Raw genomic sequence first — 17,667 nt, 5'->3', positions numbered from 1 at the left:
ATGGCACAAATGGTTGTAAAAGCTTCTCTGGGATCCCCTTTTTTCAGAAATAGCAGACATATATGGCTTTGGCGTTGTTTCTTGGTAATTAGAAGGCCGCTAAATGCAGCCACACGTGTATTATGCCCAGCAGTGAAGGGGTTAATTAGGGAGCTTGTAGGGTTAAGTTTAGCTTTAGTGTAGTGTAGTAGACAACCCAAAGTATTGATCTAGGCCTATTTTGGTACATTTCATGCCACCATTTCCCCGCCAAATGCGATCAAATAAAAAAAAAGTTCACTTTTTCACAATTTTTTTCACAAACTTTAGGTTTCTCACTGAAATTATTTACAAACAGCTTGTGCAATTATGGCACAAATCGTTGTTAATGCTTCTCTGGGATCCCCTTTGTTCAGAAATAGCAGACATATATGGCTTTGGCGTTGCTTTTTGGTAATTAGAAGGCCGCTAAATACCACTGCGCATCACACGTGAATTATGTCTAGCAGTGAAGGGGTTAATTAGGTAGCTTGTAGGGAGCTTGCAGGGTTAATTTTAGCTTTAATGTAGAGATCAGCCTCCCACCTGACACATCACGCCCCCTGATCCCTCCCAAACAGCTCTCTTCCCTCCCCCACCCCACAATTGTCCCCGCCATCTTAAGTACTGGCAGAAAGTCTGCCAGTACTAAAATAAAAGGTATTTAAAAAAAATTTGCGTGCATATTTACATATGCTGATGTGTAGGATCCCCCCTTAGCCCCCAACCTCCCTGATCCCCCCCAAACAGCTCTCTATCCCTCCCCCTCTACCTTATTGGTAGCCATCTTGGGTACTGGCAGCTGTCTGCCAGTACCCAGTTTACTAAAAAAACCCCAGCTTTTTTATATATTATTTTTTTTTCTGTAGTGTAGCTTCCCCCCAGCCAAAGAGCAACCCCCCACCCCCTCCCAGATCCCTTAGATGTATTTTTAAAATTATATATAATTACTTTATCCCACTTATTTTTTGAACATTTCTGTAGTGTAGTCGTTCCCACCTGCTTCCACCCCGTGCACGCCCCCGTCCTCCCGTGCACGTGCGAGCGCATCTGTGCGCGCCCCCGACGGTCACGCCCGCGATTCCGCCCCCCTCAACGTCATAGCACACATCGATGGCCGCCCATCCACCTCCCACTGCAGCTCCCACCCACCAACGATACCGGCCATCGATGTCCAGTGCAGAGAGGGCCATAGAGTGGCTCTCTCTGCATCAGATGACCAAGGGGTGTTATTGCAGGATGCCTCGATATCGAGGCATCACTGCAATAACCGGAAAGCGGCTGGAAGCGAGCAGGATCGCTTCCAGCCGCTTTAAACCCCTAATGTCGTACAGGGTACGTCGCTGGTCTTTAAAGACCAGGTTGTGTGCGACGTTAAACAACTTTCCATGTTACTCCTAAGCTCCTATCAGCATAGCTAACATATCTTTTTTGTTGTTGCCTGTTAGCGTGTAAATACAAAGGAACAGATTACAAGTGGAGCGCTAAATATTGCTTTGATGAAAGTGATATTTGCATTCCACTGTGTAATATCAGTGTACGATAATGTGCGCTGGTATTACAAGTTTTCAGCAATGCGAACACGACCTTGCGTTCTCATCACTGGGAAGCATTGCGCTCATCAGAGCGCGCTTCCATAGGCTCCTTTGGGAGCCTCGTCAGAGACCGCATCAGAACTTCAGCGCCAGCAAATTGGGTAAGTAGCGCAGCGATGGCAGCAAATATAAATATATACAGTATGTATATGCTGATATACATATATATTTATGTGTTAATATGTGTATATACACATTAACACATAAATATATATGTATATAAGCATTGTATATAAGCATATACATATTTCCTGGGAACACACAGTTTCCATAGACCACAATTTTTTTCCCCCAACACCCCACTCCCGCCAACTTTAGCCGAGCTGGCGGTAGCAATAACCAGCCTCTTGTAATGGCTGATTAATTATTGCGTGCTTTGCAGGTGCGCAATAATTTAGCGCTCCACTTGTAATCTAGCCCTAAATATTTCTTATATGAAAATCTCTTGAAATTCTGGATGCCTGCACACGATGTCTTTATTATTGGGTTCTCATATTCATTTACATTGCAAGACGTAGGACTAATCTAATTTTAGATTTCCATATTTATGAAAATTATAATTAATTGGAAGTTACTACCAGAGAAGAAGAGCAGGAAAAACAACTAAACATGACAGTTCACATGTTCATTAAACAGATAACTGAAATAGGTGGGGCTCAATGTGTTGTCATTCTATGAAGAAATAGATTTATTGTCAAGCAAAACCTCATTGTCTGTCACATTTCTGACAGTAAATTATAATTGATGAGTGCATACCAAAGCTTAAAGGGATAGGAAAGACAAAATTAAACCTGCATAATTCAGATAGAGCATGTAATTTTAAGACCCTTTTAAATTCAATTCTATTTTCAAATGTTCTTCGTTCTCTTGGTATCCCTTGTTGAAAAAGAATACGCACATATCCTACACTAGTGGGAGCTAACTGCTGATTGTTGCCTGCATACATTTGTCTCTTGTGATTGGCTAACTAGATGTGCTCATCTTGCTGCAAGTAATGCAATGTTGTTCCTTCAGCAAAGGTTAACCAGATAATGAATCAAATTTGATAATAGAAGTAAATTGGAAAGTTGTTTAAAATTGTATGTTCTGTCCAAATCATGAAATAAAATTTTTGAGTTTCCTGTCCTTTTAACTCATTTAGAGCCAAAAAATGTGTAATAAATGTGAAAAGGGTATAATACATGTGGTCTGGAAGTAATATATTTCAAGTACAACATCACCAATAGCTAAATAACGCTAAGTCGATAAAACGTATGTTATGTAAAACAATGTATGCAGCAAAAGACCAGACAGCTGGTTTGCCAATACCCTATACTTATACAGATATGAAGATGCCATTGCCCTAGTGGAAGGGGCAGAAATCAGTAGCTATTGATTCCTAATGATGTGTGCAGGAAGTGGGTTGATTGTTGATTTTCATGCATTCATTTTATAAAGCAATTAATATAATAGAGATAAAAATTTTCTGTATCCTGACAGCATATTTGATATGTAGAAATGATTCCATATTATTCAAAGGCAAAACACGAAAGTAAAAATGTATGATTTTTCTGCTAAGGGCTAGATTACGAGTGGCTACCAGTGGCGATAAAGGGTTTATCAAGTTGAAAGTAAATGCGTTCGCTTGAGTGCAACTGAGGAGAGAGAGAATAAATATATGAATAAATAGAACATATTCTTCTATGTGAAGAAAATTGGAATGTGAAATACTAATATTTAATGTCGGTTTAGCGCACTTGAGAAAAGGTATTTCTTTGATATTTAAGTTTGTTTTTTTTGCACATATCGGTTAGCGCACGAGTGCGCTAACCGTTATGTAAAAAGTTTTCACTCGTGCACTAACCGATATGTGAAAACTTTTTACTTTCAACTTGTAATATGTGTGCAACCTGACACACGCAAAAAGCTGAAGTCTAGCGAGGTAAACACGAGAGCGGGAGCGCAAACCACCACTCCACTTGTAATATAGACCTAAGTGTTTTTCATTAAAATGTTTTGGACATACAAGTGCGCAAGAGGCCAGCATGGAATTGTTAGCACTAACAGTGTAAAGGGAATGGAAGTTTATAAATATTTTTTACTGCTTGGGGCAGGAGTTCTTTGCTATGCCCAAGCAGGATTAAAGGGACATAAAAACCCCATTTTTTTTTAATAAATCAGATAGATCATATAATTTAAAAAAAAATTCAAATTTACTTCTATTAACCCCTTAACGACCAAGGACGTACAGGGTACATCCTACAAAAACTATCACTTTATGACCAAGGACGTACCCTGTATGTCCTCAGGGTTTTCAAGCGCTGGAAGCTTTTAGGTTATTGCAGTAATGCCTCATTATTGAGGCATCCTGCAATAAACTTTTTTTAAGCATCCGATGCAGAGAGAGACACTCTGTGGCCCTCTCTGCATCGGCCAGCGATGGTGCCGATCGTTGGTGGGTATGAGCCATAGCAGGGAGGCATGTGGGCGGCCCATCGCTGGTGTGTGTTCTGGATCCTGTTCCTGATCCTGAGTGTCTGGGAGCGCGCGAGGAGGCGGGGCTCAGGAGCGCCCATGGACATCAACATATGCCGAAGGAGGAAGAGGGAAAGAGAAAGGGAATTTTTTTTTTAAAGAGATCCGGGAGAGGGGGGGCAGGTAGGGTATTGAGGGGGGGACAGCTACACTACAGAAAATGAGGTGTTTTTATTTTTTTTAGGAAAAAAAGGGCAAATTTATAAGTAAACTGGGTACTGGCTGACAGCTGCCAGTACCTAAGATGGCGGCCAATAGGTCGAGGGGGAAGCTTAGAGAGCTGTTTGGGGGGGATTAGGAATGTTGGGGGGTTATGGGGGATCCTACAGTTCATATCAAATATATATAAAAAATATATTTAAAAAAAAAAACACCTTTATTTTTATACTGGCAGACTTTCTGCCAGTACTTAAGATGGCGGTGACAATTGTGAGGTGGGGAAGGGAAGAGAGCTGTTTGAGGGGGGTCAGGGAGGGATCAGAGGCTGTGGATGTGTCAGGTGGGAAGCTGATCTCTACACTAAAGCTACAATTAATCCTACAAGCTACCTAATTAACCCCTTAACTGCTGGGCATAATACAAGTGTGGTGCGCAGTGGCATGTAGTGGCCTTCTAATTACCAAAAAGCAATGCCAAAACCATATATGTCTGCTATTTCTGAATAAAGGGGATCCCAGAGAAGCATTTACAACCATTTGTGTCATAATTGCACAGGCTGTTTGTAAATAATTTCAGTGAGAAACCTAAAGTTAGTGAAAAAGTGTGTGAAAAATTTAACGATTTTTGTTATTTGATCGCATTTGGCGGTGAAATGGTGGCATATAATATACCAAAATGGGCCTAGATCAGTACTTTGGGTTGTCTACTACACTAAAGCTAAAATTAACCCTACAAGCTACATAATTACCCCCTTCACTGCTGGGCATAACACAGGTGTGGTGCGCAGCAGCATTTAGCGGCCTACTAATTATCAAAAAGTAATGCCAAAGCCATAAATGTCTGCTATTTCTGAACAAAGGGGATCACAGAGAAGCATTTACAACCATTTGTGCCATAATTGCACAAGATGTTTGTAAATAATTTAAGTGAGAAACCTAAAGTTTGTGAAAAAGTTAACGATTTTTTTTATGTGATTGCATTTGGCGGTGAAATGGTGGCATGAAATATACCAAAAAGGGCCTAGATCAAGACTTTGGGTTGTCTACTAAAAAAATATATATACATGTGAAGGGTTATTCAGGGATTCCTGACAGATATCAGTGTTACAATGTAACTATCGCTAATATTGGGGAAAAAAAGGTTTAGAAATAGCAAAGTGCTACTTGTACTTATTGCCCTATAACTTGCAAAAAAAGCAAAGAACATGTAAATATTGGGTATTTTTTCGAAACTCAGGAAACTTCATGCAGAAAGTGCCTTTATTCGTTTCAATCAATCACCGTTCTTAGCTGCTATGGCAGCCCACGGCCACAAAATAGTTTTCACCTCTTAGCCAATAGCCGTGCGGTAAATCCGGTTTGGCGCCCATGGGATCCGGATTTACCGCACGGCTATTTGCTAAGAGGTAAAAACGTCACCTCTTAGCAAAATATTTTTTTTGCCGTGGGCTGCCATAGCAGCTAAGAACGGCGAACGTTTGAAACGAATAAAGGCACTTTCTGCATGAAGTATCTTATACTTCATGAATAAAAGTACCCTTTATTTGTTTCAACAGTCATCCCTAGCGTTTCAAAAACGCTATGGTTGACTTTCACTTTAAGTAATATATTTGCAGGGCTTATCCACACAATGTTGGAGCATCAATAGAGCAAATATTAGAGCATGCCCATTTAAATGAACTGATGTTGTGGAAGAATAAAAAAAAGAGACCTTTAGTTCTTCCTCTCCAATTAGGCATACATCTAATATACAATCTGTGTTAAAGGGACACTGTACCCAAATTTTCGTGATTCAGATAGAGCATGCAATTTTAAGCAACTTTCTAATTTACTCCTATTATCAAATTTTCTTCATTCTCTTGGTATCTTTATTTGAAATGCACAAATATAAGTTTAGATGCCGGCCCATTTTTGGTGAACAACCTGGGTTGTCCTTGCTGATTGGTGGATAAATTCATCCACCAATAAAAAAGTGCTGTCCAGAGTACTGAAACCAAAAAAAGGTTAGATGTCTTATTTTTCACATAAAGATAGCAAGAGAATGAAGAAAAATTGATAATAGGAGCAAATTAGAAAGTTGCTTAAAATTGCATGCTCTATCTGAATTACAAAAGAAAAAATTTGGGTTCAGTGTCACTTTAATTTACTGCCAGCCACTCTAGAATATGGGAGAAAATATAGTTCTGTGTCCATTTAAAGGAATATACGCCTAAAGCTAAAACGATCCATGAATAATGAACCCCAAAATCAAATCCTCCACAAAATGTCAACGATCTTTATTGTACCTGCTTATTAAAAAGAAAAAGAAAAACACAACTAAATTGTTGGGGAATTTCACATTTCAAACACATCATGGTTCATTGACAGAAAAGACACCAACTCCCAGAAACTCATAGTACTTGCAAATAAATATTTTACAGTGATAACAAAGACTACAATCACTAGAGATTATAATCACAAACTTAATAATTATGTGACTAAAGGCTAATGAATAAAACATTTTGATAGAAGATTCTGTTCAACCGGATGTCATTCATTTATTATTATTTTTGTATGACAAATTAGTGATCTGCAGTCTCATAACCATATGTGCTATGTGCACAAGCAGTATACGGGTAACATATTCTTCCATGCTCGTACTTCATTTATTTGACAAATACACACAGATCTATTGCTACAAAGGGGTTCTAGACTATCAGACACATCTCAGGAGAAGATTGTGTGTTATTTACTGGAAAAGCCAAATAGTAAATATCCTACCTGGTGATCCAAAAAATCAAGGTGCCTCTGTAATTGTAGATCTAACATCTCATCCTGTGGGAAGGGGGGGGGGGGCAGCAGCAGAAGACAAACACAGGATTATAAGTGCAAAGCTAAAGCGCAAAAGCAAGCTATGAGTCCCCTCCCCACACATAGCTAGCCCTTAGGTAAGGGCATTGGCCCCAGCTGGGAGACTATAAATGCACTGTGCTGCAAACTGCAAAGGTTAAGCTTAAGCAGACAAGGGAAGTGTATTAAACAGAATATGCTGGAGTATGCACATATACATACAATGTGACATGCGCACGTGTCAAAGCCTAAACGCATACACACAATTTAATCTGCATAATGCATAGGTTTGCACACATATACATACAATGTGACATGCGCACGTGTCAAAGCCTAAACGCATACACACAATTTAATCTGCATAATGCATAGGTTTGCACACATATACATACAATGTGACATGCGCACGTGTCAAAGCCTAAACGCATACACACAATTTAATCTGCATAATGCATAGGTTTGCACACATATACATACAATGTGACATGCGCGCGTGTCAAAGCCTAAACGCATACACACAATTTAATCTGCATAATGCATAGGTTTGCACACATATACATACAATGTGACATGCGCACGTGTCAAAGCCTAAACGCATACACACAATTTAATCTGCATAATGCATAGGTTTGCACACATATACATACAATGTGACATGCGCGCGTGTCAAAGCCTAAACGCATACACACAATTTAATCTGCATAATGCATAGGTTTGCACACATATACATACAATGTGACATGCGCGCGTGTCAAAGCCTAAACGCATACACACAATTTAATCTGCATAATGCATAGGTTTGCACACATATACATACAATGTGACATGCGCACGTGTCAAAGCCTAAACGCATACACACAATTTAATCTGCATAATGCATAGGTTTGCACACATATACATACAATGTGACATGGGCACGTGTCAAAGCCTAAACGCATACACACAATTTAATCTGCATAATGCATAGGTTTGCACACATATACATACAATGTGACATGCGCACGTGTCAAAGCCTAAACGCATACACACAATTTAATCTGCATAATGCATAGGTTTGCACACATATACATACAATGTGACATGCGCGCGTGTCAAAGCCTAAACGCATACACACAATTTAATCTGCATAATGCATAGGTTTGCACACATATACATACAATGTGACAGGCGCACGTGTCAAAGCCTAAACGCATACACACAATTTAATCTGCATAATGCATAGGTTTGCACACATATACATACAATGTGACATGCGCGCGTGTCAAAGCCTAAACGCATACACACAATTTAATCTGCATAATGCATAGGTTTGCACACATATACATACAATGTGACATGCGCGCGTGTCAAAGCCTAAACGCATACACACAATTTAATCTGCATAATGCATAGGTTTGCACACATATACATACAATGTGACATGCGCGCGTGTCAAAGCCTAAACGCATACACACAATTTAATCTGCATAATGCATAGGTTTGCACACATATACATACAATGTGACATGCGCGCGTGTCAAAGCCTAAACGCATACACACAATTTAATCTGCATAATGCATAGGTTTGCACACATATACATACAATGTGACATGCGCGCGTGTCAAAGCCTAAACGCATACACACAATTTAATCTGCATAATGCATAGGTTTGCACACATATACATACAATGTGACATGCGCGCGTGTCAAAGCCTAAACGCATACACACAATTTAATCTGCATAATGCATAGGTTTGCACACATATACATACAATGTGACATGCGCGCGTGTCAAAGCCTAAACGCATACACACAATTTAATCTGCATAATGCATAGGTTTGCACACATATACATACAATGTGACATGCGCACGTGTCAAAGCCTAAACGCATACACACAATTTAATCTGCATAATGCATAGGTTTGCACACATATACATACAATGTGACATGGGCACGTGTCAAAGCCTAAACGCATACACACAATTTAATCTGCATAATGCATAGGTTTGCACACATATACATACAATGTGACATGCGCACGTGTCAAAGCCTAAACGCATACACACAATTTAATCTGCATAATGCATAGGTTTGCACACATATACATACAATGTGACATGCGCGCGTGTCAAAGCCTAAACGCATACACACAATTTAATCTGCATAATGCATAGGTTTGCACACATATACATACAATGTGACATGCGCGCGTGTCAAAGCCTAAACGCATACACACAATTTAATCTGCATAATGCATAGGTTTGCACACATATACATACAATGTGACATGCGCGCGTGTCAAAGCCTAAACGCATACACACAATTTAATCTGCATAATGCATAGGTTTGCACACATATACATACAATGTGACATGCGCGCGTGTCAAAGCCTAAACGCATACACACAATTTAATCTGCATAATGCATAGGTTTGCACACATATACATACAATGTGACATGCGCGCGTGTCAAAGCCTAAACGCATACACACAATTTAATCTGCATAATGCATAGGTTTGCACACATATACATACAATGTGACATGCGCGCGTGTCAAAGCCTAAACGCATACACACAATTTAATCTGCATAATGCATAGGTTTGCACACATATACATACAATGTGACATGCGCGCGTGTCAAAGCCTAAACGCATACACACAATTTAATCTGCATAATGCATAGGTTTGCACACATATACATACAATGTGACATGCGCGCGTGTCAAAGCCTAAACGCATACACACAATTTAATCTGCATAATGCATAGGTTTGCACACATATACATACAATGTGACATGCGCACGTGTCAAAGCCTAAACGCATACACACAATTTAATCTGCATAATGCATAGGTTTGCACACATATACAGGGAGTGCAGAATTATTAGGCAAATGAGTATTTTGACCACATCATCCTCTTTATGCATGTTGTCTTACTCCAAGCTGTATAGGCTCGAAAGCCTACTACCAATTAAGCATATTAGGTGATGTGCATCTCTGTAATGAGAAGGGGTGTGGTCTAATGACATCAACACCCTATATCAGGTGTGCATAATTATTAGGCAACTTCCTTTCCTTTGGCAAAATGGGTCAAAAGAAGGACTTGACAGGCTCAGAAAAGTAAAAAATAGTGAGATATCTTGCAGAGGGATGCAGCACTCTTAAAATTGCAAAGCTTCTGAAGCGTGATCATCGAACAATCAAGCGTTTCATTCAAAATAGTCAACAGGGTCGCAAGAAGCGTGTGGAAAAACCAAGGCGCAAAATAACTGCCCATGAACTGAGAAAAGTCAAGCGTGCAGCTGCCAAGATGCCACTTGCCACCAGTTTGGCCATATTTCAGAGCTGCAACATCACTGGAGTGCCCAAAAGCACAAGGTGTGCAATACTCAGAGACATGGCCAAGGTAAGAAAGGCTGAAAGACGACCACCACTGAACAAGACACACAAGCTGAAACGTCAAGACTGGGCCAAGAAATATCTCAAGACTGATTTTTCTAAGGTTTTATGGACTGATGAAATGAGAGTGAGTCTTGATGGGCCAGATGGATGGGCCCGTGGCTGGATTGGTAAAGGGCAGAGAGCTCCAGTCCGACTCAGACGCCAGCAAGGTGGAGGTGGAGTACTGGTTTGGGCTGGTATCATCAAAGATGAGCTTGTGGGGACTTTTCGGGTTGAGGATGGAGTCAAGCTCAACTCCCAGTCCTACTGCCAGTTTCTGGAAGACACCTTCTTCAAGCAGTGGTACAGGAAGAAGTCTGCATCCTTCAAGAAAAACATGATTTTCATGCAGGACAATGCTCCATCACACGCGTCCAAATACTCCACAGCGTGGCTGGCAAGAAAGGGTATAAAAGAAGAAAATCTAATGACATGGCCTCCTTGTTCACCTGATCTGAACCCCATTGAGAACCTGTGGTCCATCATCAAATGTGAGATTTACAAGGAGGGAAAACAGTACACCTCTCTGAACAGTGTCTGGGAGGCTGTGGTTGCTGCTGCACGCAATGTTGATGGTGAACAGATCAAAACACTGACAGAATCCATGGATGGCAGGCTTTTGAGTGTCCTTGCAAAGAAAGGTGGCTATATTGGTCACTGATTTGTTTTTGTTTTGTTTTTGAATGTCAGAAATGTATATTTGTGAATGTTGAGATGTTATATTGGTTTCACTGGTAAAAATAAATAATTGAAATGGGTATATATTTGTTTTTTGTTAAGTTGCCTAATAATTATGCACAGTAATAGTCACCTGCACACACAGATATCCCCCTAAAATAGCTATAACTAAAAACAAACTAAAAACTACTTCCAAAACTATTCAGCTTTGATATTAATGAGTTTTTTGGGTTCATTGAGAACATGGTTGTTGTTCAATAATAAAATGAATCCTCAAAAATACAACTTGCCTAATAATTCTGCACTCCCTGTACATACAATGTGACATGCGCACGTGTCAAAGCCTAAACGCATACACACAATTTAATCTGCATAATGCATAGGTTTGCAGACATATACATACAATGTGACATGTGCACTTGTCAAAGCCTTAACGCATACACACAATTTAATCTGCATAATGCATAGGTTTGCACACATATACATACAATGTGACATGCGCACGTGTCAAAGCCTAAACGCATACACACAATTTAATCTGCATAATGCATAGGTTTGCACACATATACATACAATGTGACATGCGCACGTGTCAAAGCCTAAACGCATACACACAATTTAATCTGCATAATGCATAGGTTTGCACACATATACATACAATGTGACATGCGCACGTGTCAAAGCCTAAACGCATACACACAATTTAATCTGCATAATGCATAGGTTTGCACACATATACATACAATGTGACATGCGCACGTGTCAAAGCCTAAACGCATACACACAATTTAATCTGCATAATGCATAGGTTTGCACACATATACATACAATGTGACATGCGCACGTGTCAAAGCCTAAACGCATACACACAATTTAATCTGCATAATGCATAGGTTTGCACACATATACATACAATGTGACATGCGCACGTGTCAAAGCCTAAACGCATACACACAATTTAATCTGCATAATGCATAGGTTTGCACACATATACATACAATGTGACATGCGCACGTGTCAAAGCCTAAACGCATACACACAATTTAATCTGCATAATGCATAGGTTTGCACACATATACATACAATGTGACATGCGCACGTGTCAAAGCCTAAACGCATACACACAATTTAATATGCATAATGCATAGGTTTGCACACATATACATACAATGTGACATGCGCACGTGTCAAAGCCTAAACGCATACACACAATTTAATATGCATAATGCATAGGTTTGCACACATATACAAAATGCACCATGTGCTACAGTCTGCATACATTCATGGTAAGGGGTGAAAAGATGGGTTGTTGTAGAGAGTTAAAGGGACAGTCAACTCCAAAAATGTTATTGTATAAAAAGATAGATAATCCCTTTATTACCCATTCCCCAGTTTTGCAAAACCAACACAGTTATATTAATACACTTTTTACCTCTGTGATTACCTTGTATCTAAGTCTCTTTTGACAGCCCCCTGATCACATGACATTTTATTTATTATCTATTGACTAGCATTTTAGTCAATAATTGCAGTGTCATCCACAACCCACGGGCGTGAACACAATGTTATCTATAGGGCCCACATGAACTAGTAGCCTCCTGTTGTGAAAAGCAAATAAAAAGGCATGTGATAAGAGGCTGTCTGCAGTGGCTTAGAAACAGGTAGACATTTAGAGGTTTAAAGGTTATAAAGTATATTAATATAACAATGTTGGTTGTACAAAGCTGGGAAATGGGTAGTAAATGCATTATCTATCTTTTTAAACAATAACAGTTTTGGTGTTGACTGTCCCTTTCAGTTACTTTGTAAAAGAAAAACAATATAGTATATGCTCTGCTAGGCACGGTGGGGTTAATCACTGTGCTTCACTGCTCTGTGACTGTCTGACCAGGAAGGAGACAATCGCTGCTCAAATTCCTTTCGGTGCAGGAAGATGCCGAACATCATTCTGTATGTTTGATAAGTAAAAGGTTCATACGTGCTTTGTGTTTGGGAGCTGAGGGGTTAAAGAACCATTAGGGACATGCAACCCAAATTTCTTCTTTCATGATTCACATAGATTAAAACAATATAACAACTTTACAATGTACTTGTATTATCAAATTTGCTTTATTCTCTTGGTATCTTTGGTTGAAGGACCAGCAAAACACTACTGGGAGCTAGCTGAGCACACTGGGTGTGCCAATGACAAGAAGCATATATGTGTCTATAATATGGTTTACTGGCTAGTTGATGCTGGACATTTTTGTATCCCAGAAACAGAACAGGAAGTAGTGTCTCCTTTCTCTTTGAAAGCTTTGCCACATTTAAAAATGATAAATCTACCAGCGGTTCTTAAGGATATGTGCATAAGTTTAGAGCCATTACTAACGTGGAATAAGATTGGAAAAAGTTTGAAAATCGATCTAGCAATTTCAGCATTTTTACCAATTAGAGGTAATCCAGATTGTATTCCAGATTACACCACTGAAGTCTTTAAAGGGACAGTACACACCAATTTTCCTATAACTGCATCTAATAGACACTACTATAAAGAAGAATATGCAGAGATACTGATCTTAAAAATACAGCATAAAACCTTTTAAAAACTTACTTATAAGATCCCAGTTTAGCACCTTTTGAAAAGGTTTAGGCTGAGACACCCACTGAAATGGGCCGAAAAGCAAAAAGATCAGACACTACCCCCCCCCCTCCCCTGCATATGAAAAGACCCTTTACACAAACAGGAACAAAACTTTGGGGCTTGGTTAGGAGTCTGAAAATCAGCATAATGTTATTTAAAACTAAGCAAAACTATACATTTTTATAAAAGAGAAAAAACCTGTATGAGCTATATAAATGGTTCATCTACAAAACATTTATTCATAGAAAAATCTAGTGTATAATGTCCCTTTAAGATCGGGAATACAAAAGGAATAAGAAGGAAGTTGATTCAGGAGCCAAATTGGATGAATGACCGATAAAGCATTAGTATTATTTAAACCTGGCCTTTTTAAAATATCTTTTTACATAAATCTATAGTAGATCAAATTGGCTATAAGTTACAGCAACAAAATGGAGCAATATATTTGAATCTAATATATCAACCGAAGGTATTAAAAAGAGCGCTGTAGACTAGATAAGGCTTCCATGTCTCTAATTTACAATGAAGCTCATCTTTGACTTAAAGAGACAGTAAAGTCATAATTAGACATTCATGATTTAGATAGAACATAATTTTAAACAACTTTCCAATTTACTTCTATTATTTAATTTGCTTCTTACTCTTGTTATCCTTTGCTGAAAGGTTTTTCTAGGTAAGCTCAGGAGCAGCAGAGAACCTATGTTCTAGCTGCTAATTGGTGGCTGCATATATATACTGATTGTCATTGGCTCACCTATGTGTTCAGTTAGAAACCAGTAGTGCATTACTGCTCCTTCAACAAATGAAACCAAGAGAATGAAACAAATTTGATAATAGAAGTAAACTAAAAAGTTGTTTAAAATTGTATGTGCTACCTAAATCTTAAAAGAAAAAATTTGGGTTTCATGTCCCTTTAAAGGCACATGAAACTTCAATTTTTTCTTTCATGATTTAGAAAGAGAATACAATTTTATAAAATTTTCCAATTTGCTTCTATTATCTAGTTTGCTTCATTCTCTTGATGTACTTTGTTGAAAAGCATATCTAAATAGGCTCTGTAACTGCTGATTGGTGGCTGCACATAGATGCCTCATTTGATTGGCTCACCCATGTTCATTGCTATTTCATCGACAAAGGATATCTGAACAATGAAGCAAATTAGATAACAGAAGTAAATTGGAAAGATTTATAAAATTGTATTCTCTACCTGAATCATGATAGAAACATTTTGGGATTAATATCCCTTTAATCATCAAGTTTACCTTACACTTTATAGAATGTCTAAGATTGGAAACTCTGAAGCCAATTGCTGGAGATGTAACTAAGCACAGGCAAAATGAATGCATAGATTATTGGATTGTCCTAGAATTAAAAACATTTTTGGACCCAATTTAATTATTGGTTGACCTTTTTTTTTTAAAAGACAATATTAGTTTATATCCAATGGAAATGATCTTCCTGGTTGATGGGAAAAAATATAAATAAAAAGCAAGATTTATTAATCTGGCTATTTTAATCGCCTAACATTTCATTTTTAGTAAATGGAAGAGTCATAAAATTCCTACCCTAAAAGAAATGAACTCACAACTTTATAATATTATGATAACTGAATAATATGATCAGGATTTGTATAAAGACATGATGGCTCGAAAATTTCTGCTCAAATGGGAATATTTTATTAAACAGTACTCGGAAGATATTCAAAGACAGCTATTGACTTGGATTAGGAATTCTTCTGTATTTATAGAAGAAGCTCTAAGCATTAAAGGGCCAGTAAATAGAGTAGATTTGCATAATCAACAATGCATGATAAAAAGACAATACGATAGCACTTAGGGGTATATTTTTCAATGTGCGAGCGGACATGATACGAAGTAGCGTATCATGTCCGCTGCACATCGATAAATGCCGACAGCTTACGCTGGTGACTCAAAAAGTGTAAATATAAAAAGACTGTGCACATGTTGTCAACAGAAGTACATTGGAAAGTTGTTTAAAAGTGTGTGCTCTATCTGAATCATGAAAGTTTAATTTTACTGAGTGTCCCTTTAAATGGAGAGGTATAATTTAGTAGGGGTGATGATTAGTTTATTTTTTAATATACTAAGGCCAAAATAGGCTTTAGTGTAGGGGAATTTTGGGTATAAATGTTTAAAATAAAAGGTCTGACTTAGATAATATATTTTGCTATTCTCAATATAGACAATAATTAAGTACACAGGTGTTTAGTATAATGGAAATTAAGTATAGATTGACTTATATAATTTTGAAATTTGTTTAAAACTGCATATTCTTTATGAATCATGAAAGTTTAATTCTGCCTTTGGTGTCCCTTTAAGCATTTCTCATTTGTAAGAAACATATGAAGAAAATACAATTTAAAATATGTGAGGGTGGTGGGTTCAGGAGGTAGCAGACAAAAATCTACATATATACTACTGTACAGACACATTGTATGGGGCATCTTCCAGCTAATTCTTTAGGGGCACCAGACATTCACCTATGGATAATTTTTGCATACAAATATATTTGCTCACTATAGTTAAAATCAATTAGAGGAAAAGGGCAGGATAAGGGTTAAGTAGAATCTGACAAAAAAAGGAGACAATGTCATAACATTAGAAGGTAACATCATACATTAGAATACACACACAATGCAGCCATTATGCCAGCGTATACATGGACACAGTAACATACAGAGTACATGCTTGATTTTAACAACAAACAGGGTGCGACGCACAGCACATTTTCTGTTCTATACAGACATTTATAAAGTATCATGCAACATGTATGCTAAAGTTTATAAACAGTCTAACATGCAACCACATACAATATATGCACTGCAGTATGCACACATTCCCACAAAGCTACATACAACATATATGCAAGAGTGTACACACTTTCACAGAGTAACATACATCATGTTCTAGAGTATACACACATTTATAGTGTAACATATAACATATGAGCTGTGGTATACATAAATACGTACTGCAAGAAGCAGCCAGCGCTGGAAAGTACATACATGCATAATACAACATACAGCATCTACTGGAGTATATAACAATGCACAGTGTAACATACAGCATATATGTTACAGTATACACACATACTTAGTGTAACATACACAGGATATATGTTACAGTATACACACATGCACAGTGTAACATACAGCATTTGTGTTACAGTATACACACATACTTAGTGTAACATACACATTTGTGTTACAGTATACACACATATACACAGTGTAACATACACATTTGTGTTACAGTATACACACATACACAGTGTAACATAAAGCATTTGTGTTACAGTATACACACATACACAGTGTAACATACAGCATTTGTGTTACAGTATACACACATACACAGTGTAACATACAGCATTTGTGTTACAGTATACACACATACACAGTGTAACATAAAGCATTTGTGTTACAGTATACACACATACAAAGTATAACATACAGCATTTGTGTTACAGTATACACACATACACAGTGTAACATAAAGCATTTGTGTTACAGTATACACACATACACAGTATAACATACAGCATTTGTGTTACAGTATACACACATACACAGTGTAACATAAAGCATTTGTGTTACAGTATACACACATACAAAGTATAACATACAGCATTTGTGTTACAGTATACACACATACACAGTGTAACATAAAGCATTTGTGTTACAGTATACACACATACACAGTGTAACATAAAGCATTTGTGTTACAGTATACACACATACACAGTATAACATACAGCATTTGTGTTACAGTATACACACATACACAGTGTAACATACAGCATTTGT

The 17,667-nt window shown here is 38.0% G+C and overlaps 1 protein-coding gene across 9 annotated transcripts in view; it reads right to left on the bottom strand.

Moving 5' to 3' along the window:
* Nucleotides 1-17,667, bottom strand: part of PLEKHA6 (pleckstrin homology domain containing A6) — a 300,893-nt gene that overhangs the window by 46,402 nt on the left and 236,824 nt on the right. Inside the window, exon 11 of one of the 9 annotated variants that reach the window (XM_053706706.1) lies at nucleotides 7,046-7,099. The exons of the other annotated variants lie outside the window; for them this stretch is intronic. Coding sequence (XP_053562681.1) covers nucleotides 7,046-7,099 — 54 coding nt within the window. The remainder of the gene's footprint in view (nucleotides 1-7,045; nucleotides 7,100-17,667) is intronic. 9 annotated transcript variants of the gene reach the window in all.

Source organism: Bombina bombina, chromosome 3 (assembly GCF_027579735.1).
Source record: "Bombina bombina isolate aBomBom1 chromosome 3, aBomBom1.pri, whole genome shotgun sequence".
Lineage (NCBI taxonomy): Eukaryota > Metazoa > Chordata > Amphibia > Anura > Bombinatoridae > Bombina > Bombina bombina.
This window is presented reverse-complemented; position numbering and strand designations above follow the sequence as displayed.